Consider the following 27320-nt stretch of genomic DNA (forward strand, 5'->3'; position numbering starts at 1 on the left):
CGGGCTCCTTGCTCAGCAGGGAGTCTGCTTCTTCCTCTGACCCTCTTCCCTCTCGTGATCTCTATCTCTCATTCTCTCTCTCAAATAAATAAAATCTCAAAAAAAATTAAAAAAAGAAGATGTGATATATACACACAATGAAATATTTCTCAGCCACAGAAGGGATGAGATCTTGCTATTTGCGACAACGTGGATGGACGGAGAGGGTATTATGCTAAGTAAAATAAGTCCAACAGAGGGCGACAAAAGCGTAAGATTCCACTCATATGTGGAGTTTAAGAAACAAAACAAATGAGGGGTAAAAAGAGATGAACGAAAAAGCCAGACTCTTAAATACAGAACACAAACTGGTGGTTGCTAAAGGGCAGGTGGGTGGGGGGATGGGCGAAATAGATAAGGGGAATTAAGAGCACACTTATCGAGATGAACACTGGGAGCAATGTACACAATCGCTAAGCTGTAACATTGTACACCTGAAACAGAACACTGTTATGTTAATTATACTTGAATACAAAAAGAAATCATGACGCCATTTTTAAAAAGCCATAAAAAGTTATCCAGGCCACAGTGTATTTATTATAAGTTGCATATTAAATTAAAATGTTTATTTATTTTTAAAGATTACATGTTATTTATTTGACAGAGAGAGAGAGCACAAGCAGGGTGAGTGGCAGGCAGAAGGAGAAGCTGACTCCCCACAGAGCAGAGCCCAAGGTGGGGCTCAATCCTATGACCCTGAGATCATGACCTGAGCAGAAGGCAAATACTTACTGAGCCACCCAAGTGCCACCCTGTATCTTTTTTTTTTTTTAAAGATTTATTTGAGAAAGAGAGAGAGAGAGCGTGCATGAGTGGGGGGAGGGACGGAGGGAGAGAGAAGGCTGAGCGCAGAACCGCACTCAGGGCTGGATTTCACGACCCTGAAATCATGACCTGAGCCAAAACTGAGAGTCAGATGCTTAAGCTACTGAGCCACCCAAGTGCCCCGTTTATGTATTTTTTTTTTTAATGAAAATAGGATCACAAGAGGGTGAACACATTTTTGTTCTGCCTTTTGCTTACTTTAAGGCATTTGGCCTCAAAAGGGCATAACCTAAGGGGGCAATTCTCCACCTACGTGTGGTGAAAGCTTGGGTTTCCCCCACCAGCAGCTGCGAGGTGTCTCACTGGGAATTTGTTGCAAATGTTAAATCAAGTCCTACAGTTTGTGAGTCATTTCCTTTGAAGATCTGTAATAAATTCAAGTTATGACTATAATATCACTCTCATTTGCCTGCATCCTGAAAGCTTTTTGAATATTTTAGCACTTCAGATCACATACTATATTTAAATATTCATTATCTTCTTAGCCTGAGAGTCGAAGAACACATATAAAGCAAACTCCCCAGACATTGAGCAGAGGCCTTAGGTGTGGATCCTCCCGGGGCCTTTCCCCTGCATGCACAAACGTGGGCACACAGAGAAAAACATGTGTTTGCGTGTGTGTATTGTGTAAAGTTATTGAGATGGTACTAAGTTGTATCACTAAGCATCTTGCTTTTGCCATGTAACAATATGTTTGAGGGATTTCCCACCCGGTAAACAGATCTCTTTCTAATGGCTACATAGTGGTCGGCTGCTGGCTGCTTGGACGAACTCATCCCCGACTGATGACTGTCTAGGCTATTCTTCCTTTTTGGGATACTCCATGACACTTGGAGTGCTAGTTATTCAGAGTGGGGGAGGGGTGCTGGGTAGGGAGGGTGGTAGATGCACAGGGCTGGCTGCTTGGGAAATGCACACACCCCTGGGTGGGGGGCAGAGGAATCTTCTGGCTCTGGATGTCATCGTCCCATCACAGAAGGGGCCAGCCCCGAGGCTATGTCCCAGGAGACTCTGGGAAAGCCTCAGGACAGAGTGGTCAAAAGAATGCCATAAAAGACAGAACAGGCTGGTTTGAGAAAATCTTTCGAAAAGGTCAGCAAACTTTGAGCTGGAGCTAAGTCTACTTATTGCCAGGAGCTATCATTTTTGTCATGCCCTCTAGGCAGGCAGGGGGCCAGGCGGTTTGGGCATCACACAGCGTTGACTGGGGCTGGACCTCCCCTGGAACCCCTCCCTCGAAGCCAGCGAAAGAGAGATTTTTAGTGGTGTTCGGAGCAAACAGAGGCGCTCCTGGGCACGGGGAGAGCTGGAGGCTGGCAGGACGGGGAAGCGTGTGGGGTCAGCGCTTCACCATCGGGGGACTGGGGAGGCACACTCCAGCGCTGTCAGTGCTCCTGGAGGATTGTTTTCAAAATCATCTGCAGCAGGAAGGAAAGACACAAGAGCCCCAGATTTGGAGAGGCCCTTGTGAGCCTCTCTCAAGAGGAAACTGATGAAAGAAACAGGCTGCATTCCTGCGCATCGAAGGGTCACTTAAAATGACAGCCCAGTCCCATCTGTCCTTTGAAGTGTCCTAAATAAGCCCCCAGCCATATGTAGACTTACCTCGGGCTCGACATGCGCTTTTGTTCACCCACAAGCTAAGTGGGTTTACGTTTTTATGTAATTAAATTAAACCTGATTAAATTAGGTTTTCTAATTAATTAATTAAAAATTTACTAATTAAAGGCCTCCAGGGCCAAATTCTAAGTAATCGCTACACCCAACATGGGGCTTGAACTCACGACCCCGATTCTTAGGTTTTTCGAGAGATGCCACTTATGGGTGTTTGTTTTTCCCCCAGTTAAAAAAAGAAGAGTAATACGTGTTCGTGTTTTAAAATGCACCTGTGTCACCACTGGTAATTGTTTCTTTCACACACATGCATATGCCTCCAAGGGTCTAGCTGTCGTTGTATTATTAAACTGGGAATACGCTGGGGCGCCTGGGTGGCTCAGTCATTAAGCGTCTGCCTTTGGCTCAGGTCACGGTCCCAGAGTCCTGGGATCGAGCCCCGCATCGGGCTCCCTTTTCGGCGGGAAGCCTGCTTCTCTCTCTCCCACTCCTCTGCTTGTGTTCCCTCTCTCGCTGTGTCTGTCTCTGTCAAATAAATAAATAAAAAATCTTAAAAAAAAAAAAAACTGGGAATATGCTGGATCACTTCTTTCTTGTGCTTTTGCTCTCACATCTGAAACAATTTGATGTAGCCTAACTCATTTTTACAAACTTCATTCTGTTACCAAATTATGTCATCATTTAACCTCACTGGGACATGTCAGCTGTGTCTAAGTTTTGAGTGTTAATAAAGCTTCAAAGACTACCTTTGTGTATTTCTTGATTATCCTGAAGAGAAATTCCAAGCAGCACAATTACTGGGCCAGTGGGTTTGGATCCCTATCACCAGACGGAGGTCCCACCGGCAGAACTAGAGAAGGAGCCCTTCCCAACCTCTCCAGCAGGGCTGGGCGTAATTATCATTAGAACATTTTCCATGACAGGTGGGAAAGGACTGGCCTTTTAAGTGACATTTCTATGATCACTAGTATAATCTAATCTTCCCCGTGTTTACTGGCCATGCATATTTTTTCTTAAATTATCCCTTATTCCTTGTCCATTTTTTTCTATTTATAATCTATTCCTAAATAGAAATAAAAATGGTTCTTATTGATTTGTAAGTGCTCTTTATATAGTAAGAATATTAACTATGTGAGTTAAAACTGAATGTTCTAAAAGCCTCAGAAGTGGCAGCTAATTAAAAAGTGAAGCTAATGACGTACCCACTTTCCCAGAAAAACAACAACAACAACAACAGAAGTGGTAATTCTTTATCTGCCAAATCTGTAGCAAATATTTCCCCCAATTTATTCCTTGTTTTTTTTTTTAAAGATTTTATTTATTTATTTGAGAGAGAGAATGAGATAGAGAGAGAGAGAGCACGAGATCCAAGAGGGTCAGAGGGAGAAGCAGACTCCCTGCTCAGCAGGGAGCCTGATGCGGGACTCGATCCCGGGACTCCAGGATCATGACCTGAGCCGAAGGCAGTCGCCTAACCAACTGAGCCACCCAGGCGCCCTCCCCCAATTTATTCTTTGGCTTTTAAAAGAATTCTCCGCATTAAAATTGTAATATTTGATTTTTTAAAAGATTTTATTTTTAAGTCAGCTCTACACCCAACATGGAGCTTCAACTCAACGACCCTGAGATCAAGAGTCATGCACTCCACCAACTGAGCCAGGCAGGCGCCCCTGCAATGTTTGATTTTTAAAAGGATTCTCCATGTAAAAATTGTAATGAACCAAATCCATCCATCCTCTCCTATCCAGAGTTGGCTTTGCTTTATGGTTACACATAGGCTGATACTTTCCTTGCACCAGATCAATGCCTGTCCCCATCCATACCAAGCCCCATGCATCTCCCACCTGTGTGCCCAGGAGCAGACTCTGCAGCTCACCTCATTTCAGAAGGAGGTGAAGTAGAGGAAGCTAGTGGGGTACTCAATTCTTACCATCAGGATCCCAGCCTCCTGGAGGCCAAAGATCCAGTAAAGTGGCTCCTCCGTGCTCCCTACCTCCCCACCTCTCCTGTGCAAGGGCTGGGGCAGGGGGGAACCCTTGCTCTCCACAGTAAAAGGATGTGTCCCACCTGGGTGAGCACGAAATCCTTCTGGGTTAGGTTCCAAATGATTTCAAAGTGATCCACATCATGGATTTCTTCAAACGAGGCATTCCACCCTCTTCGGCATAGTGTCTGGGTGGAGAAAGGAGCAAAGCAGGAGGCAGCAGGGTGGGGAGGGTGGGGGAGGGTGGGGTAGGGTGGGGGAGGTCCACACCACGCCGGGCATGTACCAGGCCCTCGCTAAGTATTTGTTGAATAAATGGCTCGTGGTCTTAGGGTCCCTTTGGGTGAAATAAAGAGGAAGGTAATGAGAACACAGGAGCCTCAACCTCTGGCCAGAGGCGGGGTGTTGGGAGTACCTGATAAAATTCCCTGGACTGTCGGTGGAATTCAGGGGAGTCGTGTTGGCCCACAGTCACCAGCACGTGGCAGGCTGGATCCGAGGGCTGCGTCAAGGCTGCCTCCAGGAGCAGCTGGGGACTGTTCCTCTGAGCATCCTCCCTGGCGCAGGGGGTAGGCATGGGTCAGGACAGAGAGAAGCCTGCACTTCACCCCCGGCCCCCCTGATAGGCTCACGCTCAGCTCCGGGAGGACAAATGACTCACAGGGTCATGCGGAGAGGGGCGTTGTGAGTGGTGTAGACAATGGGCTCCAGGTCATAGATCCCACTTACCAGGAAAAACCCTGTGAAGGTTAAGAATAGTCAGAGGGCGAGGCTGCAGGTGGGGCCAAGACTCCACCCACATTGGGCCTCAAGCCGGCTCTGACGGGGGGTGGGGGGTGGGGGTGGGGGTGGGGGGCAATATGGGGCCAGCCCAGCCTCCAGGGCCAAAGGGGCAAGACCGGGGTAGGGGTAGAGACACAAAGCAGGCCTGTTTCACAGGGCTCAAAGCCCCAGGTCAAGCCCTCCGTGGCTGTTGGGATTTTGTGACCCTGGTGCAGACCATCGGCGGAGGGTGATGGCTGTCCAACAAAACCTGCAGTCCCATGAAAACCTTTGAGGTTGGGTGTGACTCCATGCTTGGTCCAGTTGGTCAGGAACATCATGGAAGCCAGGTGGGCCCCTGCTGAGTGTCCACACAGGTAAATTCCCCTGGGTTGAGTCAGAGCAGAGAGCCCAATTCACCTTCAGTTTCCCGAATGCATTGGGCCAGTACCAAAGACTCCCAATTTGCCTTCTGCTCCACAGGCCGGAGGGGACAGCTGGGCTGCATCCAAGGGGCTGAATCACCATCCTCCCTCATTGTCTGATAAAAAGGAAAATTTGCAGTGATACCCACTCATTGTACGGATACTGCTTCTGGACAAATGCGATGCTCCGAGTCACCTGGTCTACCATCTGGTCCAGGGTACCTGCACGGAGAGCAGGAGCTGTGTCAGGATCCGTGGGGGGGCTCTCTCCCCTCCAAAGCCCAGCAGACTTCAAACCTGCAGGACCATCCTCATTACCTTTGGGGGCAAGGTCATAAGCCATGACCACCACGGCCACTCCCTGTGCTGTCAGTGGGTTGACCATGAAGGCTGATGTGTCTTTACTGTGGAAAGAGACAAAGATGTGACAACTGGAGGCACCTGGGCCACCAGGAAGCTTCCACGTCCTTTCCGCCCAGGGCTCCACCCCTCTCTGGTTCCGTGTAGCACGAGGAAGAAGGTAGGCGCTGTCCTTACCTTATCACATGCTAGCTATTAAACCCCGGGGCTTTACTTAACCTCTAAGTCCGCTTTCCTTATCTGTAAAATGGGGACATCTACATTCTCTTAGGCACTGTCTTTGAGAAATGAAGATCAGATGGGTAGAGAGCTTTGTATGACAAAGGGTGAAAGTGCTATAAATCTAGCTATGAAGATCACTATGCTTGAGGGGTGGTAGATCCTATAGCAGGCTCCTTAGTAAGAACCTAGGGAACAACAGTGTCCTTGAAGCTCTCAAATACCTCTCTGCTTATCTTAAGGTGACAAGCTGACCTGGTTTGCCCGGGGACTCTCCCACTGAAAGCCTCAGGTCCTCGGAAACACCTCAGTCCCGAGCAGGCTGGGAAGGTTAGTGACTGTGGTTTCCTTCTGACTGAGAGTAGCTTGAACATGCTTCTCACCGGGTATAGTGGGTCGAATAGTGTCCCCCCAAAAGATAGGTCCAAATCCTAACCTCAGGACCTGGGAATGTGGCCATAGAGTCTACGCAGCTGTCATTAGGGATCCCAAGGTGAGGTCATCCAAGAGAGAAGGGGGGGAGATCTGTGACCCAGACACACAGACACCAAGGGGGCCCTGCGAGGATGGAGGCAGAGATGGAAATGATGCAACCGCAGCCAACGAAAACCTAGAGCCCCCAGAAGCTGGATGAGGCAGGAGCGGGTTCTCCCTTGGAGCCTCGGGACAGAGTGTGGCCCTGAGCACACCCTGATCTCAGCCTTCTGGCCTCCAGAACCGGGAGAGAACACGCTTCTGTGATAATCCACCAAGTTTGCGGTCATCTGTTGCAGCAACCCCGGGGGACTCGTACACCAGGGCAAGATGAATCTCCCTTTCTCCCTGCTCATCCAGACTCCAGACTCACCTTCCACTCTGCCAGTACCCTCCATGAAAGAACAGACAGAAAGGCGAGGCTGTAAAGACAAAGGTGTGGGGGATGAATCCAGGCGGCCTGGCCAGCTGAGCTCTGCTGCGGGACCGCCTGCTGGCCACCTACCTGCAGACACTTCCCCAGGAAAGTAGATGTCCAGTTTCTCCCCTTCACCGTCCCCATAGGGGACATGCAGCAGGCTCCTCCTGGTGGCCCGGGCCTTCTTGGTGGCTGTCTCAAGAAACGGACAAGTCACCATCAACACAACCTGCAGTGATTTCTATCTCATTTAAGGCAGAAACCTTTCTGCAGAAAGCCCCTTCGGGTGGACCGGTCAGCTCCGGCTGCAGTGTGTGCATGAACGATGCTCCCCCAAGTCCTCGTGATCATCTGTGCTGGGTTCTGAAGCATCGCACTGGTGTGCAGTTACAACAGCAGACTGGCCCATCCAAGTGGGACCAATACTATCTGCCCAAGTCTGTCCAGAAGCGAGTGTGCTATGGTTCTGAAGGGCACCACTCTGGCCACTGCTTTAGTACATGCTTCTTGTGTGCGTTACACTTGGCTTCATGCCCCAGGAAGTATAAACTTGTCCAAGTCTTTGGAAAAACAATCTTCTAGGGAAGCAACATATAAGGCTAAGATCATGTGTAGTATCTGTTCTGATCAGTTTACACTCACTTCAAATAGGGGTGAGCAGGTGCCTCAGTTGGTTAAACGTCCAACTCTTGGTTTCGGCTCAGGTCGTGATCTCACGGTGGCGGGATCGAGCCCCATGTGGGGCTCTGCACTCAGTGCGGAGTCTGGTTCAGAGTCTTTCTCCCTCTACCTCTCCCTCTGCCCCTCCCTGTTCAAGTGCACTCTCTCTCTCCCTCTCTCTCTAAGAAATAAATAAAATATTTCAACTCACTTCACATAGATAATGAAACAATATGAATATATAATTGAGTGCCAGGAGGGGAGAGGTCAGAATGATGTAAAAATTGGCTAGGACTTGGGTGGGAAGAAAGGAGGAAGGGCATTGCTAGGGAAATTAAATACCACAGGCGAAGGGGGGTGGTGGGCGGGGAGTCTGCATGTTCACACTGTCCCCCGAAGGCTCACCCCAAAATCAGTGAAACACAGGCAGCTTAGCTCCCTCCAACACTGGGCTCTGGAGAGTGTAAATTGGTAAGCTCTTCTGGAGGGCAGCTTGGAAATATGTATCAAAGCCCAAGAAGCTCATACTCCTTGATGCCTAAGTCCTTATCTACATAGTTTTTATAAGGAAATAATCAGAAATATCCCCAAAGACTTGTTTTAAAGATGCCCACAGTAATGCTATTTATAATAGCAAAACACCGGACACAGCCTGAGTGACCTGCTCAAATACATTCTGGCCTGTCCTCCTACTCTGCTTTATCATGTAGCCTGGCATCCACCACCCTTGATATTATTTTTCCCCTTGTTTCCTGTCTGTTGCCTTCACCATGAAGACAAGGGCTTTGCTTTACCCACCTCTGTACACCCAGGACTTGATAGGTAGTAAACTTGTGTGATGGGGCGCCTGGGGGCTCAGATGGTTAAGCATCTGCCTTCAGCTCAGGTCATGATTCCAGGGTCCTGGGATTGAGCCCCCGAATTGGGCTCCTGGCTCAATGGGGAGCTTGCTTCTCCCTCTCCCTCTGCCTGCTTTTCCCTTGCTCATGCTCTGTCTCTCTCTGTCTCAAATGAATAAATTTTTTAAAAAATCTAAAAAAGGGCGCCTGGGTGGCTCAGTAGTTAAGCGTCTGCCTTCAGCTCAGGTCATGATCCCAGGGTCCTGGGATCGAGTCCCACATCGGGCTCCCTGCTCAGCGGGGAGCCTGCTTCTCCCTCTCTCACACTACCTGCTTGTGTTCCCTCTCTCGCTGTCTCTCTCTCTGTTAAATAAATAAATAAATAATAATAAATAAATAAATCTAAAAAAAAGAGAGAAGATTGTGTGATAAATAAGCAGTGCTGGGTCAACTGAATATCCAAATGAAAGAAAAGTTTCTTGATCCCTACCTCACACCACACCAGATCAGTTCCCGATGGACTATCTAAACATGAAGGAGAGGACAATAGAACGCTTGGAAAAGAGACTAGGAGATCTTCATGATCTTGGGATAGACAAAGATTGCATAAATAGGACCCCAAACACATTAATTGAAAAGGAAATGGATGAGTATTTCATGATGTAAAGAGCAAAACAGTTTGCGTAAATAGCATTTGGCATGATCAGTGTGGTCTTTCTGATACTGAAGTTGGTAGGGAGAGACATGAATTTGGGATCCATGTCCCCAGAGGTGCCCAGGTCCCCAACCTTGGTGGCTGTGGTGGTGGACCCAAAAGGAAAACAGTGCTCCTCTGGGCTGGATGATCTTGCAACTCCAGAAGGGGCAAACTCAGTATGTAGACATAGCTTGTATAAAGTGTTGTTTAGGCAGGTGTGCATAAACTGTTAAAATGGGCTGTCTGCATATCGGCTGGACTGCTCAAGGCCAAGAGCAACAAAAATGATGGTAGACACCCAGTTTCTCTCGTGCCAAAACTAGGGACCATGCTGCCTTTGCAGGACAGGCAAAGTGGCTGCAAAACCAGTTTTGCTATCACTGACCACATCTACTGCTCCACCCCCACCCCCCGTCCTTGGGGTGAGGGGACAAGAGAAGGAAAGTTTTCTTAGGAGAGAGATGTGCCATGCTATGTGCTGTGGGTCTCCGCTCCCTCTCCTGCAGAGGGGCAGGCAGAAACTTCCCATCTCCTAATGCTTCAAACAACCAACTGCTCAGAAGGCCTGATGTGGGACTCCTGCAAGGGTCTAATGACCAGAACAAAGCAGGCTCCCTGTGTGTCCATGCACCACACTGGGCACAGACCACTCTGTGGGACACACTTAACAGAATGCATCTATTAGAGACTTCCAGTGAATCAAACCTATTGCATTTGTGATTATAATCTGAAGTGTTTAGGGGTGACTGGGTGGCTCAGTCTGTTAAACATCTGCCTTCAGCTAAGGTCATGATTCCAGGGTCCTGGGTTCGAGCCCCATGTTGGGCTCCCTGCTCAGCAGGAAACCTGCTTCTCCCTCTCCCTCTGCCCTTCGCCCCTCCTCTCTCTTTCTCAAATTATTTTTTTTTAAGATTTTATTTATTTATTTGACAGAAGAGAGAGCTAGAGAGGGAACACAAGCAGGTGGGGTAGGAGAGGAAGAAGCAGACTCCCCGCCGAGCAGGGAGCCCGATGTGGGGCTCGATCCCAGGACCCTGGGATCACGACCTGAGCTGAAGGCAGACGCTTAACGACTGAGCCACCCAGGCGACCCTCTCTTTCTCAAATTGAAAAAAAAGAAGAAGAATGTAATTACAGACGGGGCACCTGGGTGGGTCTGTCGGTTGAGCAGCCAACTCTTGATTTTGGCTCAGGTCGTGATCTCATGGGTCATGGGATTGAACCCTGCATGGGGCTCTACACTCAGCAGGGAGTCTGCTTGAGGATTTTCTCTTCCTCTCCCTCCGCCCCCCGCCCCCCACCAACTTGTGTGCACACTCTCTCTCTAAATAAGTAAATAAACAAATCTTAAAAAAAGAAGAATGTAGGGGCACCTTGGTGGCTCAGTCGTTAAGCGTCTGCCTTCGGCTCAGGTTTTGAATCCAGGGTTCTGGGATCGAGCCCCGCATCAGGCTCCCTGCTCCGTGGGAAGCCTGCTTTCCCTCTCTCACTCCCCCTGCTTGTGTTCCCTCTCTCGCTGTGTCTCTCTCTATCAAATAAATAAATAAAATCTTAAAAAAAAATAATGTAAGGACTGGCGGAGCAAGATGGCGGAGGAGTAGGAGACCTGGGTTTCGTCTGGTCTCAGAAATTCAGCTGCATAGGGATCAAACCATTCTGACACCTACGAACTCAACAGGAGATTGAAGAGAAGAATAGCAACAACTCTCTGAACAGAAAAGCGACCACTTTCTGGAAGGTAGGACGTGCGGAGAAGTGAATCCGAGGCGGTATTCGGGAGGAGACAGCGGGGGAGGGGGCCTCCATCGGCCGCTTCTGGCAAGTGATAGAGCCGCGGAGCACAAAATCGGAACTTTTAGAAGTCAGCTCCGCTGAGGGACCTCACTCCAGTGGCTAAGTGGGGGGTAGGACCCTCGGGGTCACAGAAAGACCGGGGGTGCCTGAGTGCAGCAGAGCTCCCAGGTATCAGAGCGGGGAAGCCGGCTGCAGAGACGGAGCCGAGGTGCGCGCTCTCAGCTCGGGGTGGCCATAAACTGTGATCCGCGGCCCAGTCGGGCCACTGCTCCTCCAGCAGGGACCCAAAAAGCGGCAGAGCCGGGGAGACTCCCCTCCCACCCCCCGGGAGGAGCGGCGCGGGAGCGCACCGCAGGGATCTGCTGGGTTTGGAGACTCCACACGGGGTCGGGTGCCAGAGATAGAAACACCCGGTCACAGGCCGGGTGAGCACGGAGTGCGGCCGGAGACCGGGGACACGGGAGTGACTGCTTTTCTCTGGGGGCACACTGAGGAGCGGGGCCCCGAGTTCTCAGCTCCTCCGGGTGGAGATTGGGAGGCCACCATTTTCACCCTGGTCCTCCAAAGCTGCACCGAGAGCTTGCAGGGAACAAAAGCTCCTGAGAGCAAACCCCAGCAGCTTGCTTAGCCCAGACCGACAAGGGCGGGGCAATTCCGCCTCCGGCAAAGACATTTGGGAACCACGGCAACAGGCCCCTCCCCCAGAAGATCAGCACAAACAGCCAGCAAGCCAAGACCAAGTTTACCGATCAAGGAGAACGGGAGAACTCCAGCGCTAGGGGAATACTGCACCTAGAATTCATGGCTGTTTTACCATGATTCATTAGTTTTTCAAAGTTGATTTTTTTAACTGTTTTTTTTCTTTTTTTGAATTTTTCTTTTTCCCTTTTTCAACCAACATCTTATCAATCCCTTTTTAAAAAAATTTTTTTTTTTATTTTTCATTTTTTAGAGTCATATTTTATCCCTTCATCGTAGTTACCCTTATTTTTGGCATATATATATATATAAGTTGTTCTCTCTTTAAAATTTTGAGATACAGTTTCTTCCAACAGATCAAAATATACCCTAAATCACTAGTGTATGGCTTTGTTCTAGTCTCCTGCCTGATCACATTCTCTCCCTTTTTTCTTTTTCTTCTTTGTTTTTTAATCTTCTTCTTTCTTTTTTTCAAACAACTTCTTATCTTATCAATTCCTTTTATAAAATCGTTTATAATTTTCATCTTTACAGTCATCTTCCATCCCTTCATTGTATCAACCCTTATTTTGCACATATATAAGTCTTTCTTCCTTTAAAATATTAGGAGGCACTTTCTTCTAACAGACCAAAATACGCCCAAAATCTAGTGTGTGGCACTCATCTATACACTAGTCTGATCATATTTGATCATATTCTGTTTTTGTTTTGTTTTGTTCTGTTTCTGTTTGTTTTTATCTTTTTCTTTTTTTTCCCCTTTCTTTTTTCTTTCTTTCCCTTTCTTTTCCCCTGGTTTCAGGTCTTTTCTGATTTGTATAGAGTATATTTGCTGGGGACATTGTTAACCTGTTACATTTTGTTCTCTCATTCATCTATTCTCCTCTGGACAAAATGACAAGACGAAAAAAATCACCTCGGCAAAAAGAACAAGAGGTAGTACCGTCTGCCAGGGACCTACTCAATACGGACATTAGTGCGATGTTGGAGCTAGAGTTCAGAATCATGACTTTAAAGATACTAGCTGGGCTAGAAAAAAGCGTGGAAGTTATTAGAGACACCCTTTCTGGAGAAATAAAAGAACTAAAATCTAACCAAGTCGAAATCAAAAAGGCTATTAATGAGGTGCAATCAAAAATGGGGGCACTAACTGCTAGGATAAATGAGGCAGAAGAGAGAATCAGCGATATAGAAGACCAAATATGGAAAATAAAGAGGCTGAGAAAAAGAGAAACAACTACAGGATCACGAGGGCAGAATTCGAGAGATAAGTGATACGATAAGACCAATCAACATTAGAATAATTGAGACCCCAGAAGAAGAAGAAAGAGAGAGAAGGGCAGAAGGTATATTGGAGCAAATTACAGCAGAGAACTTCCCTAATGTGGGGAAGGAAACAGGCATCAAAATCCGGGAGGCACAGAGAACCCCTCTCAAAATCAATAAAAATAGGTCAACACCCCGACATCTAATAGTAAAACTTACGAGTCTCAGAGACAAAGAGAAAATCCTGAAAGCAGCTCGGGAGAAGAGATATGTAACCTACAATGGTAGAAACATTAGATTGGCAACAGACCTATCCACAGAGACCTGGCAGGCCAGAAAGGACTGGCATGATATCTTCAGAGCACTAAATGAGAAAAATATGCAGCCAAGAATACTATATCCAGCTAGGCTGTCATTGAAAATAGAAGGAGAGATAAAAAGCTTCCAGGACAAACAAAAACTAAAGGAGTTTGCAAACACGAAACCAGCCCTCCAAGAAATATTGAAAGGGGTCCTCTAAGCAAAGAGAGAGCCTTAAAAGCAGCATAGATCAGAAAGGAACACAGACAATATACAGTAACAGTCACCTTACAGGCAATATAATAGCACGAAATTTATATCTTTCAATAGTTACCCTGAATGTAAATGGGCTCAATGCCCCAATCAAAAGACACAGGCTATCAGATTGGATTAAAAAACAAGACCCATTGATATGCTGTCTGCAAGAGACTCATTTTAGACCCAAAGACACCCCCACATTGAAAGTGAGGGGGTGGAAAACGATTTACCATGCTAATGGACACCAAAAGAAAGCTGGGGTGGCAATCCTTATATCAGACAAATTAGATTTTAAAACAAAGACTGTAATAAGAGATGAAGAAGGACACTATATCTTACTTAAAGGGTCTATCCAACAAGAAGATCTAACACCTGTAAATATCTATGCCCCTAACATGGGAGCAGCCAATTATATAAGGCAATTAATAACAAAAGCAAAGAAACACATTGACAACAATACAATAATAGTGGGGGACTTTAACACCCCCTCACTGAAATGGACAGATCATCTAAGCAAAATATCAACACGGAAATAAAGACTTTAAATGAAACACTGGACCAAATGGACTTCACAGACATATTCAGAACATTCCATCCCAAAGCAACGGAATACACATTCTTCTCTAGTGCCCATGGAACATTCTCCAGAATAGATCACATCCTAGGTCACAAATCAGGTCTCAACCGGTACCAAAAGACTGGAATCATTCCCTGCATATTTTCAGACCACAATGCTTTGAAACTAGAACTCAATCACAAGAGGAAAGTCGGAAAGAACTCAAATACATGGAGGCTAAAGAGCATCCTACTAAAGAATGAATGGGTCAACCAGAAATTAAAGAAGAATTAAAAAAATTCATGGAAACCAATGAAAATGAAAACACAACTGTTGAAAATCTTTGGGATACAGCAAAGGCAGTCCTAAGAGGAAAGTATATAGCAATACAAGCCTTTCTCAAGAAACAAGAAAGGTCTCAAAAACACAACCTAACCCTACACCTAAAGGAGCTGGAGAAAGAACAGCAAATGAAGCCTAAACCCAGCAGGAGAAGAGAAATAATAAAGATCAGAGCAGAAATCAGTGAACTAGAAACCAAAAGAACAGTAGAACAGATCAACGAAACTAGGAGCTGGTTCTTTGAAAGAATTAACAAGATTGATAAATCCCTGGCCAGACTTATCAAAAAGAAAAGAGAAATGACCCAAATCAACAAAATCATGAATGAAAGAGGCGAGATCACAACCAACACCAAAGAAATACAAACAATTATAAGAACATATTATGCACAACTCTATACCAGCAAATTAGATAACCTGGAAGAAATGGGTGCATTCCTAGAGATGTATCAACTACCAAAATTGAACCAGGAAAAAATAGAAAACCTGAACAGACCTATAACCACTAAGGAAATTGAAGCAGTCATCAAAAATCTCCCCACAAACAAAAGCCCAGGGCCAGATGGCTTCCCAGGGGAATTCTACCAAACATTTCAAGAAGAATTAATACCTATTCTCCTGAAACTGTTCCAAAAAATAGAAATGGAAGGAAAACTTCCAAACTCATTTTATGAGGCCACCATTACCTTGATCCCAAAACCAGACAAAGACCCCATCAAAAAGGAGAATTACAGACCAATATCCTTGATGAACATGGATGCCAAAATTCTCACCAAAATCCTAGCCAATAGGATCCAACAGTACATTAAAAGGATTATTCACCATGACCAAGTGGGATTTATCCCCGGGCTGCAAGGTTGGTTCAACATCCGCAAATCAATCAACGTGATACAACACATTAACAAAAGAAAGAACAAGAATCATATGATCCTCTCAATAGATGCAGAGAAAGCATTTGACAAAGTACAGCATCCTTTCTTGATCAAAACTCTTCAGAGTATAGGGATAGAGAGTACATACCTCAATATCATAAAAGCCATCTATGAAAAACCTACAGCCAATATCATTCTCAATGGGGAAAAGCTGAGAGCTTTTCCCCTAAGGTCAGGAACGTGGCAGGGATGTCCACTATCACCACCGCTATTCAACCTAGTAGTAGAAGTCCTAGCCACAGCAATCAGACAACAAAAAGAAATCAAAGCCATCCAAATCGGCAAAGAGGAAGTCAAACTCTCACTCTTTGCAGGTGATAGGATACTGTATGTGGAAAACCCAAAAGACTCCACCCCAAAACTGCTAGAACTCATACAGGAATTCAGTAAAGTAGCAGGATATAAAATCAATGCACAGAAATCAGTGGCATTCCTATACACCAACAACAAGACAGAAGAGAGACAAATCAAGGAGTCGATCCCATTTACAATTGCACCCAAAACCGTAAGATACCTAGGAATAAATTCAACCAAAGAGGCAAAGGATCTGTACTCAGAAAACTATCAAATACTCATGAAAGAAATTGAAGAAGACACAAAGAAATGGAAAAACGTTCCATGCTCATGGATTGGAAGAACAAACATTGTGAAGATGTCAATGCTACCTAGAGCAATCTACACATTCAATGCAATCCCCATCAAAATACCATCCACTTTTTTCAAAGAAATGGAACAAATAATCCTAAAATTTGTATGGAACCGGAAGAGACCCCGAATAGCCAGAGGAATATTGGAAAAGAAAAGCAAAGCTGGCGGCATCACAATTCCGGACTTCCAGCTCTATTACAAAGCTGTCATCATCAAGACAGTATGGTACTGGCACAAAAACAGACACATACCTCAATGGAACAGAATAGAGAGCCCAGAAATGGACCCTCAACTCTATGGTCAACTCATCTTTGACAAAGCAGGAAAGAATGTCCAATGGAAAAAAGACAGTCTCTTCAACAAATGGTGTTGGGAAAATTGGACAGCCACATGCAGAAGAATGAAACTGGACCGTTTCCTTGCACCATACACAAAAATAGACTCCAAATGGATGAAAGACCTAAATGTGAGACAGGAGTCCATCAAAATCCTAAAGGAGAACACAGGTAGCAACCTCTTCGACCTCAGCCACAGCAACTTCTTCCTAGAAACATCCCGAAAGGCAAGGGAAGCAAGGGGAAAAATGAACTATTGGGATTTCATCAAGATAAAAAGCTTTTGCACAGCAAAAGAAACAGTCCACAAAACCAAAAGACAACCGACAGAATGGGAGAAGATATTTGCAAATGACATATCAGATAAAGGGCTAGTATCCAAAATCTATAAAGAACTTATCAAACTCAACACCCAAAGAACAATAATCCAATCAAGAAATGGGCAGAAGACATGAACAGACATTTTTCCAAAGAAGACATCCAAATGGCCAACAGACACATGAAAAAGTGCTCAACATCGCTCGGCATCAGGGAAATCCAAATCAAAACCTCAATGAGATACCACCTCACACCAGTCAGAATGGCTAAAATTAACAAGTCAGGAAATGACAGATGTTGGTGGGGCTGCGGAGAAAGGGGAACCCTCCTACACTGTTGGTGGGAATGCAAGCTGGTGCAGCCACTCTGGAAAACAGTATGGAGGTTCCTCAAACAGTTGAAAATAGAGCTACCCTACGATCCAGCAATTGCACTACTGGTTATTTACCCCAAAGATACAAATGTAGGGATCCGAAGGGGTAAGTGCACCCCAATGTTTATAGCAGCAATGTCCACAATAGCCAAACTGTGGAAAGAGCCAAAATGTCCATCGACAGATGAATGGATAAAGAAGATGTGGTATATATACACAATGGAATATTATGCAGCTATCAAAAGGAAGAGATTTTGCCATCTGCAATGACGTGGATGGAACTGGAGGGTGTTATGCTGAGTGAAATAAGTCAATCAGAGAAAGACATGTATCATAGGACCTCACTGATATGAGGAATTCTTAATTTCAGGAAACAAACTGAGGGTGCTGGAGTGGTGGGGGTTGGGAGGGATGGGGTGGCTGGGTGATAGACATTGGGGAGGGTATGTGCTATGGTGGGCACTGTGAATTGTGCAAGACTGTTGAATCACAGATCTGTACCTCTGAAACAAATAATGAAATATATGTTAAAAATAAAAGAAGAAGATAGCAGGAGGGGAAGAATGAAGGGGAGTAAGTCAGAGGGGGAGACGAACCATGAGAGACGATGGACTCTGAAAAACAAACTGAGGGTTTTAGAGGGGAGGGGGATGGGGGGATGGGTTAGCCTGGTGATGGGTATTAAAGAGGGCACGTTCTGCGTGGAGCACTGGGTGTTATGCACAAACAATGAATCATGGAACACTACATCAAAAACTAATGATGTAGGGCACCTGGGTGGCTCAGATGGTTAAGCGTCTGCCTTCGGCTCAGGTCATGATCCCAGGGTTCTGGGATCGAGTCCTGCATCAGGCTCCCTGCTCCTTGGGAGCCTGCTTCTCCCTCTGCCTCTCTCTCTCTCTCTCTCTCTCTCTCTCTCTGTGTCTCTCGTGAATAAATAAATAAAATCTTAAAAAAATGTAATCACATTGTATAAATTGTGTTTAAATGTTTAGAGGGGATTTAATCTGTGAAAATTATGAGCTAACTTGGTTATGAACATTAATTTAAGAAATACAAGAATGCCATTAAATTTTGTTACAGAGAAACAGTATGTTTATATGGTTAAACAACACACAAAAGGCTTTTAAGTGAAATGTTGCCTCTCCGACTCTCACCCGCCCGCTTCCCCTACCCCCTGCCATGGGGGCCACCATTATTAATATGGATGTAGACCCTCCCAATCTTTCATCCAAATGGCAGCATATTAAATACATTTCTGCCCTGCCCATTTCAATTAATATTTCTTGGAGAGTTTTTCCAATTAGTACATAGCTTCCTGTTCTTTCCTTTTTAAAAGACCATTCTTTTTTAGATTTATTTTAGAGAGAGACAGTGTGTGTGTGGGGGGGTGGAGGGCAGAGGAAGAGAGGGAGAGAGAGAATCTCCAGCAGACTTCCTGCTGAGCATGGAGCCCGACACGGGGCTCAATCCCATGACCCTGAGATCACGACTTGAGCCAAAATCAAGAGTGGGACACAAAAACCACTGAGCCATCCAGGCGACCCTCAAGACCATTCTTAATATTTCATCCTATGGCTGCATGTTAATCCAGGGAACCAGTCACGTAACCAGTTACACAGCCAAGAAACCACATCCCACCATCAGGAAATTCTCCCGCTTCTACCAAATGCCCTCAGGTACAGGTGTGCACCAGCGACCCGTGCACGACGCCCTTTCGCTCTAAGGCTCAAATCCATCCAGGCCTCCTATCTTACTTGGCTCCAGCTGTTTGCCAAAATACTGGAGCGTGTGGGGTTTAAGCTCTGGATGTTTACTTCCCACAGTTCTGGAGCCTGGAAGGCCTCGGTCAGGGTGCCAACAGGGCTGGTGTCTGGGGAGGGCCCTCCCTTGGGCCCACACTCCTCACTGTGTACGTACACTTCCCTGTGAGCCTGTGGAGCTCTCTCCCTCTCTGGGGAGGCAAGCCCTCCGTTGTTTCTTCTAAGAATCCTGCCAGGTCAGGACCCCACCCTTCTGGCCTCATTTAACCTTACTTTACCCCTTAGAGCCCCATCTGCAAATAGAGCTACACTAGGGGATAAAGGCTTCAACATGGGAATTTGGGGAGGACACAAAGATTCAGTCCACAAGAGCTCACGCCCCAAAAGTCCCGGGACTCTACAATACCAACTCTCCCCCCTGCTCCCCTTCCTCCAGGAGCTGACCCTGACCCCCCCTACTACCCACTGTCCACCATCCCCATCACCAGCTCTGTATCCTCCAGAACACTTGCCCCTTCTAACAGACAGTGGCATCTACTTCTGTCTTAAGTTCATGGTCTATCATCTCCCCCTTGCCCCATTAAGAAGCACAACAAGGGATAAGCATGGAGCAAACAGTCAATGGCATTGTGGTAACAACATTGGATGGTGACAGATGGGGACTATTCTTCTCATGATGAGCCCTGAGTCGTGTACAGAGCTATGGAATCACTATGTTGCACACCTGAAACTAATATATCATTGTATGTCAACTGTCCTTCAATAATAAAATAAGAAGAGAAAAAAGAAAAAGATTCCCAATGAAAAATGGGTGGGGGTTTTTCTGTTTTGCTCAGTGATCTATCCCATGCACAAAATGAGTGACCAGCACATGTCAGGCACCCAGGAAATATTCCCCGAAGGGATCAGCACACGAAGAAGCAGTCCTCTGCTGAGAGGCATCCCAAACAACCCTGTCGAGAATAGCCCTGTCGTGAATAACCCTGTGCACACGTCCCACTGGGTGCAGGGGTCTGAAGGAAGCACTCTCAGCAGTGGAATTTCTGGACCGGAAAATTGGTCATTTTGAGCCCACTGCCTACTGCCCTCTTGCCAGCACAGTGTGAAGAGGCTTGTGCCCGACAAGCACATCAACAGAGTGGGTTCATCAAAAGATAGCAATCTGTTTTTCCCAAGCATTTGTAAAGGAATACATAGACCAACTGGATTCATTTTGTGCCAGAACTAAGAAAAAGACCATGAAATTTATGTTCTAAATTGAAGAGCAATTCAGACCAAGCGGCTGTAGACATTCCCTATCATGCACACGTCTCCCTCAGATAAAAAACTCAGGTCACCCTGAGAAAGAGGGACTGTACCTCTGCAGGAGTCAGCCCAGTGGTTGGCGGTGGGTAGCTGGGTGCAGGGGCTGCAGCCTCCCCCCAAGGGTGCATACCACCAGCCCTCCAGTCCCTGAACCCCCGAGACAGGAACCCCAGGAGGGCTTCAATGAATAAACCATATTAAAACTTCCTTTTTTGATAATGCAAAAATTGAGTTTCTATTATTTGCAACTGAAAGTATCCAAACTGTTACAGACAGAAACACCAAGTCCATGGGCCCATCCCGAGCATGTGTCAGGGGAATTAGGGGAAGTGGTGGCCAGAGCCCCTAGAGACATGCAAGAATGGGGCAGAGAGACCAGACAGTCCTAGAAGGCCGAAGACCAAGAGTTTATTACATGCCGTGGCCGCAGTTCAAGAGAAGGCAGCGTCCCATCAGCCACCCTCTAGTTAACAATAGGTGGTGGAACCATGGATGGTTTTATTTTTTAAAATCCCTTTTAGTAGGAATATGCTCCTTTTGTAATAAGATAACAATTGTTACCTAAAAACAGCCACGATGGTTCAGAGCAGAGCTACTTCAAGTGTGCTGTGTGGGTACTGGGAGCCCCACCCTGTTTGCTACTGGTCCCTGATGAGCTAAGTACGCAAAGCAAAAGTAAGCATTTAGAATACATGCAGTTTCGTAGAACGGCTTTGTCTATTGGACTAAATAAGAAATCAGGGCTTTCAAACAAAAACTTGTACACCAATGTCCATAGCAGCCCTATTTACAATCGCCAAAAGTGGAAACAGCCCAAATGTCTGTCAGTGAACGAATGGATAAACAAAAGGTGTCACGTCCACACTATGAAGACATGAAGTAGCCATAGGAATTATACAACAGGGATGGACCTCCAAAACATTAAGCCAAGGAGAAGAAGCCAGATGCAAAAGGCCACACGTGTATGATTCCGTTCGTACGAAACGTCCAGAATAGGTGAATCCATACAGACAGAAAGCAGTGGGAGGGGAGAAATAGAGAATGACTGCTTAATGATAGGAGGTCTCCTTCTGGGTTGAGGAAAATGCTTTGGCAGAGGTAGGTGGCTGCACGAACCGTTAACATTCTAGATGCTACCGAATTGTGCACTTTAAAATGGTTAAAGTGGTACATTTTATGTCACGCGTACTGTAGCACAGTCAAACAAAACTGGGGCTTGTATCTTTTGTGCCTTTGTATTCTTCCTTTCACTTTTCTGGGGGAGAGAAAAAAGCCCAAGATCAGAGCCTGCGAAGAAAGGAGGGGCCCTCGGAGACCGGGTACTTACCAGAGGCTGTCAATCACGAGGCTCCACCCACCTCACTGGTGGACGTGGTTTGGGGGACGATGCTGCAGGAAGCTCTCAGAGGCAGGGAGTCCAGACAGCGGTTTAGCACATCTCTACCTACCTACCTACCTATTACCTACCTATTCATCCATCCATGCATCCACCCATCCTTCATTTAGTGTACAATATATCGGTCCTAAGAGTCTTGGTAAAACAAGTTTAAAACTACCGAGAGAGGAAATAGTTCTGAAAACCTGCCCCTCCCAGCCCCCCTCTGCTCTCTGCCCATGCTTACTGAGCAGTCCCTGTGTGCCCAACCTTAGCGAGGCCAGGTCTTCATGGTGGATAAAGGTCCTCTACTTGTTAGAGCAGAACATCCCTCACTGCAAGTTAATAGGTCAGTGGCTGTAAGGGTAAATATAAATCAAAAGTAAGAAAAACAAAATTTTTTTGAAGTCTCCCTGGTGCAGAAAAGGAAAAGAGAGCTTCCTCCCTCCCTTTTCTTAGAGCATTTATTTTGGGAAACGCATTGTAAATCCTCTCTCTACCCCTTTGAGGTGTATATAAATATTTTTAAAAGCTAAAGAAGTCTCTTGCCAGTTACACAACCGAGGAATGTTTCCCTCCAGGACTGGGGGAGCCATCTCTTCGAAACGTAGTCATCAAGGAAGCCAGGACCCCTACCCCTGGATTCCATGGGAGGGCAGGAGCCTAACTTCTGCAGGTGCCTGGCTCCCAAGTTTACAAAACTACCTCTTGTCGTGAAGAGTTGAGAAGTTTTCTTTTTCCTCTGGAGAAAGGCAACTCGCAAGCACGGGTGGCCACCCTAATTACCAGGTGGATTGTGGAAGAACCAGTGTGGCGTTGTCGGGCTCTCTTGCTTGAGCACAGGTACCATTTATCTTGAGAACTGGTGTATCTGTTCTGCAATGGGGTGTATCTGCCTGCCTGTCTAAAAGGTTGACGTTTCTTTCTGGTGTCTTTAGTGGCTTGCCTGTGGTGCATATCGCAGTTTGGCTTAACCCTTATTCCATAATAACACATCTTCTTTCTCTCTCTGTCCTTTGTGGAGAAGCTTTCTGGCTTGGCTTCATTATTCGTGCTTTGTGTCCCTTTGCTGCCTCCTGTGAGTTTGATTCTGGGGCAATTCTCAAGTCCGCAGGCAGCACTGACGAGGTCTGGGGAGCTACTCCAGGAGAGGCTGGGCCATGCTCATTCACTGACATTGCCTGACCGGTCTCACCCTGTCAGCCTGCTCCATTCTTACCTGGAAGCTCAGCTCGGGGAGGGGACCGCCATCACGAGCTACATGAGCTTGGGAGGTTATTGAACCTCATCAAGCAGGGTGAGTTGAGGGAGGTACTTGCTTTGGGCACAGCAGTGGGAGGGGGGGCACCAAAAACTCAGTAATGAACTCAGTAATGAAGATTGTTTTGGGCTGTAGGTTTGTGTCCCCCAACATTCCTATGTCAAAGTGCTGCCCCCTAATGTGATGGTATTGGAGGGGGCACCTTTGGGAGGTAATTAGGTTTGGATGGGGTCATGAGGACGGAGCCCCTGTCATGGGGATTAGCAGTCTTATATGAAGAGGAACAAAGACCAGGGCTCGCTCTCTCTCCCTCCCTCTCTCTCTGCCAAGTGAGGACACATGGACAAGGCAGCTGTCTGCAAGCCAGGATGAGGACTCTCACCAGGGAACCAAACTGGCCAGCACCTTGGTCTTGGACTTCCCAGCCTCCAGAACTGTGAGAAATAGATTCTTATTGTTGAAGCCTTTTGTTATGGCAGACCAAGCTGACCAATACAAAGATAAATAATATTTAATTTAAAAAAAAAAGGTTTTTTAAGGTGGGCTGTACATCCAGGATGGAGCCCAATGAGGAGCCTGAACCCAGGACTCTTGAGATCAAGACCTGATCTTGGTTGGACACTCAACTGACTGAGCCATCCAGGTGCCCCAAAGAGAAATAATATTTAAATGCAATATATATACATACGTACTTTATTTTATTTTATATTTTAAAAGATTTTATTTGTTTATTTGACAGAGAGACAGCAAGAGAGGAAACGCAAGCAGGGGGAGTGGGAGAGTGAGAAGCAGGCTTCCTGCTGAGCAGGGAGCCCGATGCGGGGCTCGATCCCATGGACCCCGGGATCATGACCTGAGCTGAAGGCAGATGCTTAACGACTGAGCCACCCAAGTGCCCCAATACGAACATATTTTAAATCAAAAGTAATGCTAAATGTCCATGGCCAACAAAATGTCAACATTTTAGGGGCGCCTGAGTGGCTCAGTCGTCAAGACAATTGAGATAGACAAACAGGTTTTTGGGGCACCTGGGTGGCTCAGTCAGTTGGGTGTCTGCCTTCAGCTCGGGTAGTGATCAAAGGGTCCTGGGATTGAGCCCTGCATCGGGCTCCCCGCTCCGCGGAGAGCCTACTTCTCCCTCTGCCTTCTGCCCCTCCCCCTGCTCGTGCTCTCTCTCTCTCTCTCTCTCAAATAAATGGATAAAATCTTTTTAAAAAATAGGTTTTCTACAAGCTCATGTAGGTTTCACTGCACACTCAAATTTATCGACCAGATAGCCATGTATTTGGCACAGAGCTGGGCCCAGCAGAGGACGCTGAAGAGCCCAGGACACAATTCCACTCCACCTCTGTCGGGACAGGGAGGACGCCGATATGTACTGGAATGAAGCCCCATGAACCTGTTCCTCCAGCTGGATTTTCTCGATTTAGAGAATCACCAACTCTGAGAGCTCTGTTCAGTCTGCTGAAATGAAGATTTGCCAACATCCAATTTTCCCTGCTGAGGGGAGTGGGCTGGCTGCTTTCTCACACTTCCTCCAAGGAGCTTCCTTCCCCAACCCAACACAAATGCCTCACTGAATGTTAAGATCATGGTATGACACTCTGGAGACACGGGACAGAAATGGGAATTCACCTTGAGACTTCTCCACTAGCTTACAGGTTCCTAAGCCCTGATTTCTTGAAAGAAACAAAGTCTTCTTTGCTTCTTACAAATAGCATCCACATCAAATGTTCAGCGGCCAAGGGGGAGGCCTCCCTGTTTTTCATTCCACCTCACTGTGCCACTGTGGCACATTGCCTAATGGGCCTGGGCATGGTTGGCTGAGCAGGAGAGGAGGTGGATCACGGTCTGTGGGGCGTTTCCTGCCTCCAGCCATCCTGTGGCAAGGGCTCCTGGGTGCCTGGCCCTGAGCCGACAAGGCTTACACAGTGCCTGGACTTTGGGAATCACCCTGAGAGCCTCCTCCTGCCCCCAGCGTTCTGAACCACTGCCACCTGCCAAAGTCCACCCACGGCAGCCATGGAGAGGGCCCCCAGTACCCTCGTCTCCTATGTGTGAGTACGTCCTCAGGGCCTCCTCGGCTCCCTGTCGGATGACCCATCTGCTGGGGCTGTACTGATTCTCCAGCTCCTACGGAACACAGACAGAAGGCTGCGTAAGACCTTTGTTCTTCACACTGTGCCCCCATCCCTCCAAATGTCTGGATGCTTCTCTCTACCTTGAGAAGCTCCCTCCCCAATATCTTAGGCTCCACAGATGCCCTCAGCTTCCTTCAAGCCCCTCCAGTCTCCAGCCTGGTCACCCACTCCCCATTCTCCCCCCACACCAATTAATTAGGTACTTCAAATACAACACCACAGGTGCTCTCAGACTCGTGGTCTAGAGCAATCGTCATGCTTTAACTAGTGGACAGCCTTAAAGGGGAGATGAGGTGCCATAAATGTGTCCTGGTTAATGCCACTTGTGGGCACCCCTCCTACTGCTGGAGGCCCGGGAGTTGGTGGGGCGGGGGGCACTGCAGAGGAAGTGACATGGAACTGATCTTCTCTGAACGGGCATGATTCTTTTTTTTTTTTTTTAAGAATTTATTCATTTATTTTGAGAGAGAGACAGAGACAGCAAGAGAGTATACAAGCAGGGGGAGGGGCAGAGGGAGTGGGAGAGAATCCTGAGCAGATCCCCCACAGTCCGTGTAGAGCTGGACACGAGGCTCGAGCCCACAACCTTGAGATCATGACCTGAGCCGAAAACAAGAGTTGGCCGTGCAACTGACTGAGCCACCCAGGCGCCCCTGAGGGGGCAGGATTCTGATTGCAGGAGTCACAGCAAAGAAACAGAGGTCAGGAGGGAGGAATCAAAGGTCAGTTTGGAAATGCTGATGGGCCAGACTGCTGAGACACGGAGGTGAGGCCTGGAAGCTGGGGCTGGGGGGCAGGGTCTCAGATGTCAGGCTAAGACGCTCAGACTTAATGCAGACAGCAACAAGGAAACAGATTTTGGAGAAGGAGCTCAAAGGCAAGGACAAAGAGTGAAACCTAAAATGGGAAATTTGAAGGCGGGGTGGCTTCCCGGAAGGGTTTTGGGCTCTGGAGTCAGATGGGTTGAGTGCCATCCAAGTTCCAACACTTACAGGTTGTTTTACTCTGGGCAACTCACACTCTCTGGGTCTCAGCCCTCTCTATAATGAGCGTAATAGTAGCCTCACAAGGTTGAAGGACATAAGGCATGTAAATGAAGTAAAACTAACCATTCAAGTGTGGGTTACTGCCTCCTCCTGTTGAACGAGATTCTTGGCCAGTATTCTTTAGATCTGTACAATCTGCGCCTGTAGGGCCTTTACAGCCATCCCTGACACACACTGTGAGTTTGGTCATCATCTTTACTGTTGTTATGTATGATAACAATAATGCAAAAGGTTTCTGAGAGTCCTCTGGTATTGCCGGCATGTGTGTGTGTGTGTGACAGAGACAGAATGGGATTTCTTGGGGGCAGTATGCGTAACTTATCAGATTCTCAGATGTATTTCAGATGTATCTGGGAATCTCAGAAAAAACAAACAAACAAAAAAAACCAGGGCGCCTGGGTGGCTCAGTTGGTTAAGCGACTGCCTTCAGCTCAGGTCATGATCCCGGAGTCCTGGGATTGAGTCCCGCATCAGGCTCCCGGCTCGGCGGGGAGCCTGCTTCTCCCTCTGACCTTCTCCCCTCTCATGCTATTTCTCTCTCTCTCTCTCTCTCAAATAAATAAATAAAATCTTTAAAAAAAAAACAGAACACTGCCTGAAATGCAGGGAAACTAGTTAGGAAATTATAGTTGAGTGATAATCATATTAAGGGCTTTGCCTGTGTGGTTTCTAGCCCTTACGACCACGGTGCAGTAAAGAGCAGCCTTTCTGCATCCTCACCATCTGGCACGTCCTCCATCCGAATTGTGGAACCTCAGGTCAAGGTCGGGAACTGTGTCCCCCCTTTATGGATATTAGCACAGCTTCGGTTTTCTCTACCCTTAAAACCAGGCTCACCGAAGCCTGCCTGTGGCAGGAAGCAAACTAGATCAGGGTGCTAAAGCTTTCGGAGCAGGCACACAGGTGCTCACCGGCGCCCTGGAGAGTGGTCGTTCCGTGGGCTCCTAAGCTCCCCTCTTGGAACTGCATCTAATCTCCGCGCTGCACTGCTCGGCCCCAGCCGCCCCCTGCAACCCGCCTACCTCCTTAGATAGCTTCTTCCACGAAGCCTCGCCCGGGGGACCTCGTCCGGGGACCTCCATCGTCCCACAGGGTACCCCCCGAGGCACGCCCCGGCTTTTTATAGGCAGCGGCCGGGGCGGGGCCAGTCGTCCTGGTGACGCAAGCGGGCCGGTCCCTGGGGCCGCCCACTAGGGGCGGGCTGCGGCCAAATCTCCCGCCAGTCCGCGGCCGCGCGCTGATTGGCTCCGGGACGCCAGCGCCGGCTTCCGATTGGTCAGTGCGCTGGGTATAAAT

General features: G+C 47.2%; 1 protein-coding gene across 1 annotated transcript; it reads right to left on the minus strand.

Moving 5' to 3' along the window:
- Positions 1–970: 970 nt before the first annotated feature.
- AFMID (arylformamidase) lies at positions 971–27106 on the minus strand. Its single transcript, XM_028112762.2, has 11 exons — positions 27047–27106; positions 24880–24970; positions 7208–7312; positions 7076–7124; positions 5968–6053; positions 5799–5871; positions 5514–5611; positions 5124–5202; positions 4878–5019; positions 4546–4650; positions 971–2282 (listed from the first exon to the last, which is right to left on the minus strand). The coding sequence occupies exons 1-11, from the start codon at positions 27104–27106 to the stop codon at positions 2250–2252; spliced, it is 921 nt and encodes a 306-aa protein (XP_027968563.1). The 3' UTR covers positions 971–2249.
- Between the last annotated feature and the right edge of the window lie 214 nt (positions 27107–27320).

This window comes from Eumetopias jubatus, unplaced genomic scaffold (genome assembly GCF_037043125.1).
Source record: "Eumetopias jubatus isolate StellerSeaLion01/CBP00866 unplaced genomic scaffold, mEumJub1_p1.0 scaffold_10, whole genome shotgun sequence".
NCBI lineage: Eukaryota > Metazoa > Chordata > Mammalia > Carnivora > Otariidae > Eumetopias > Eumetopias jubatus.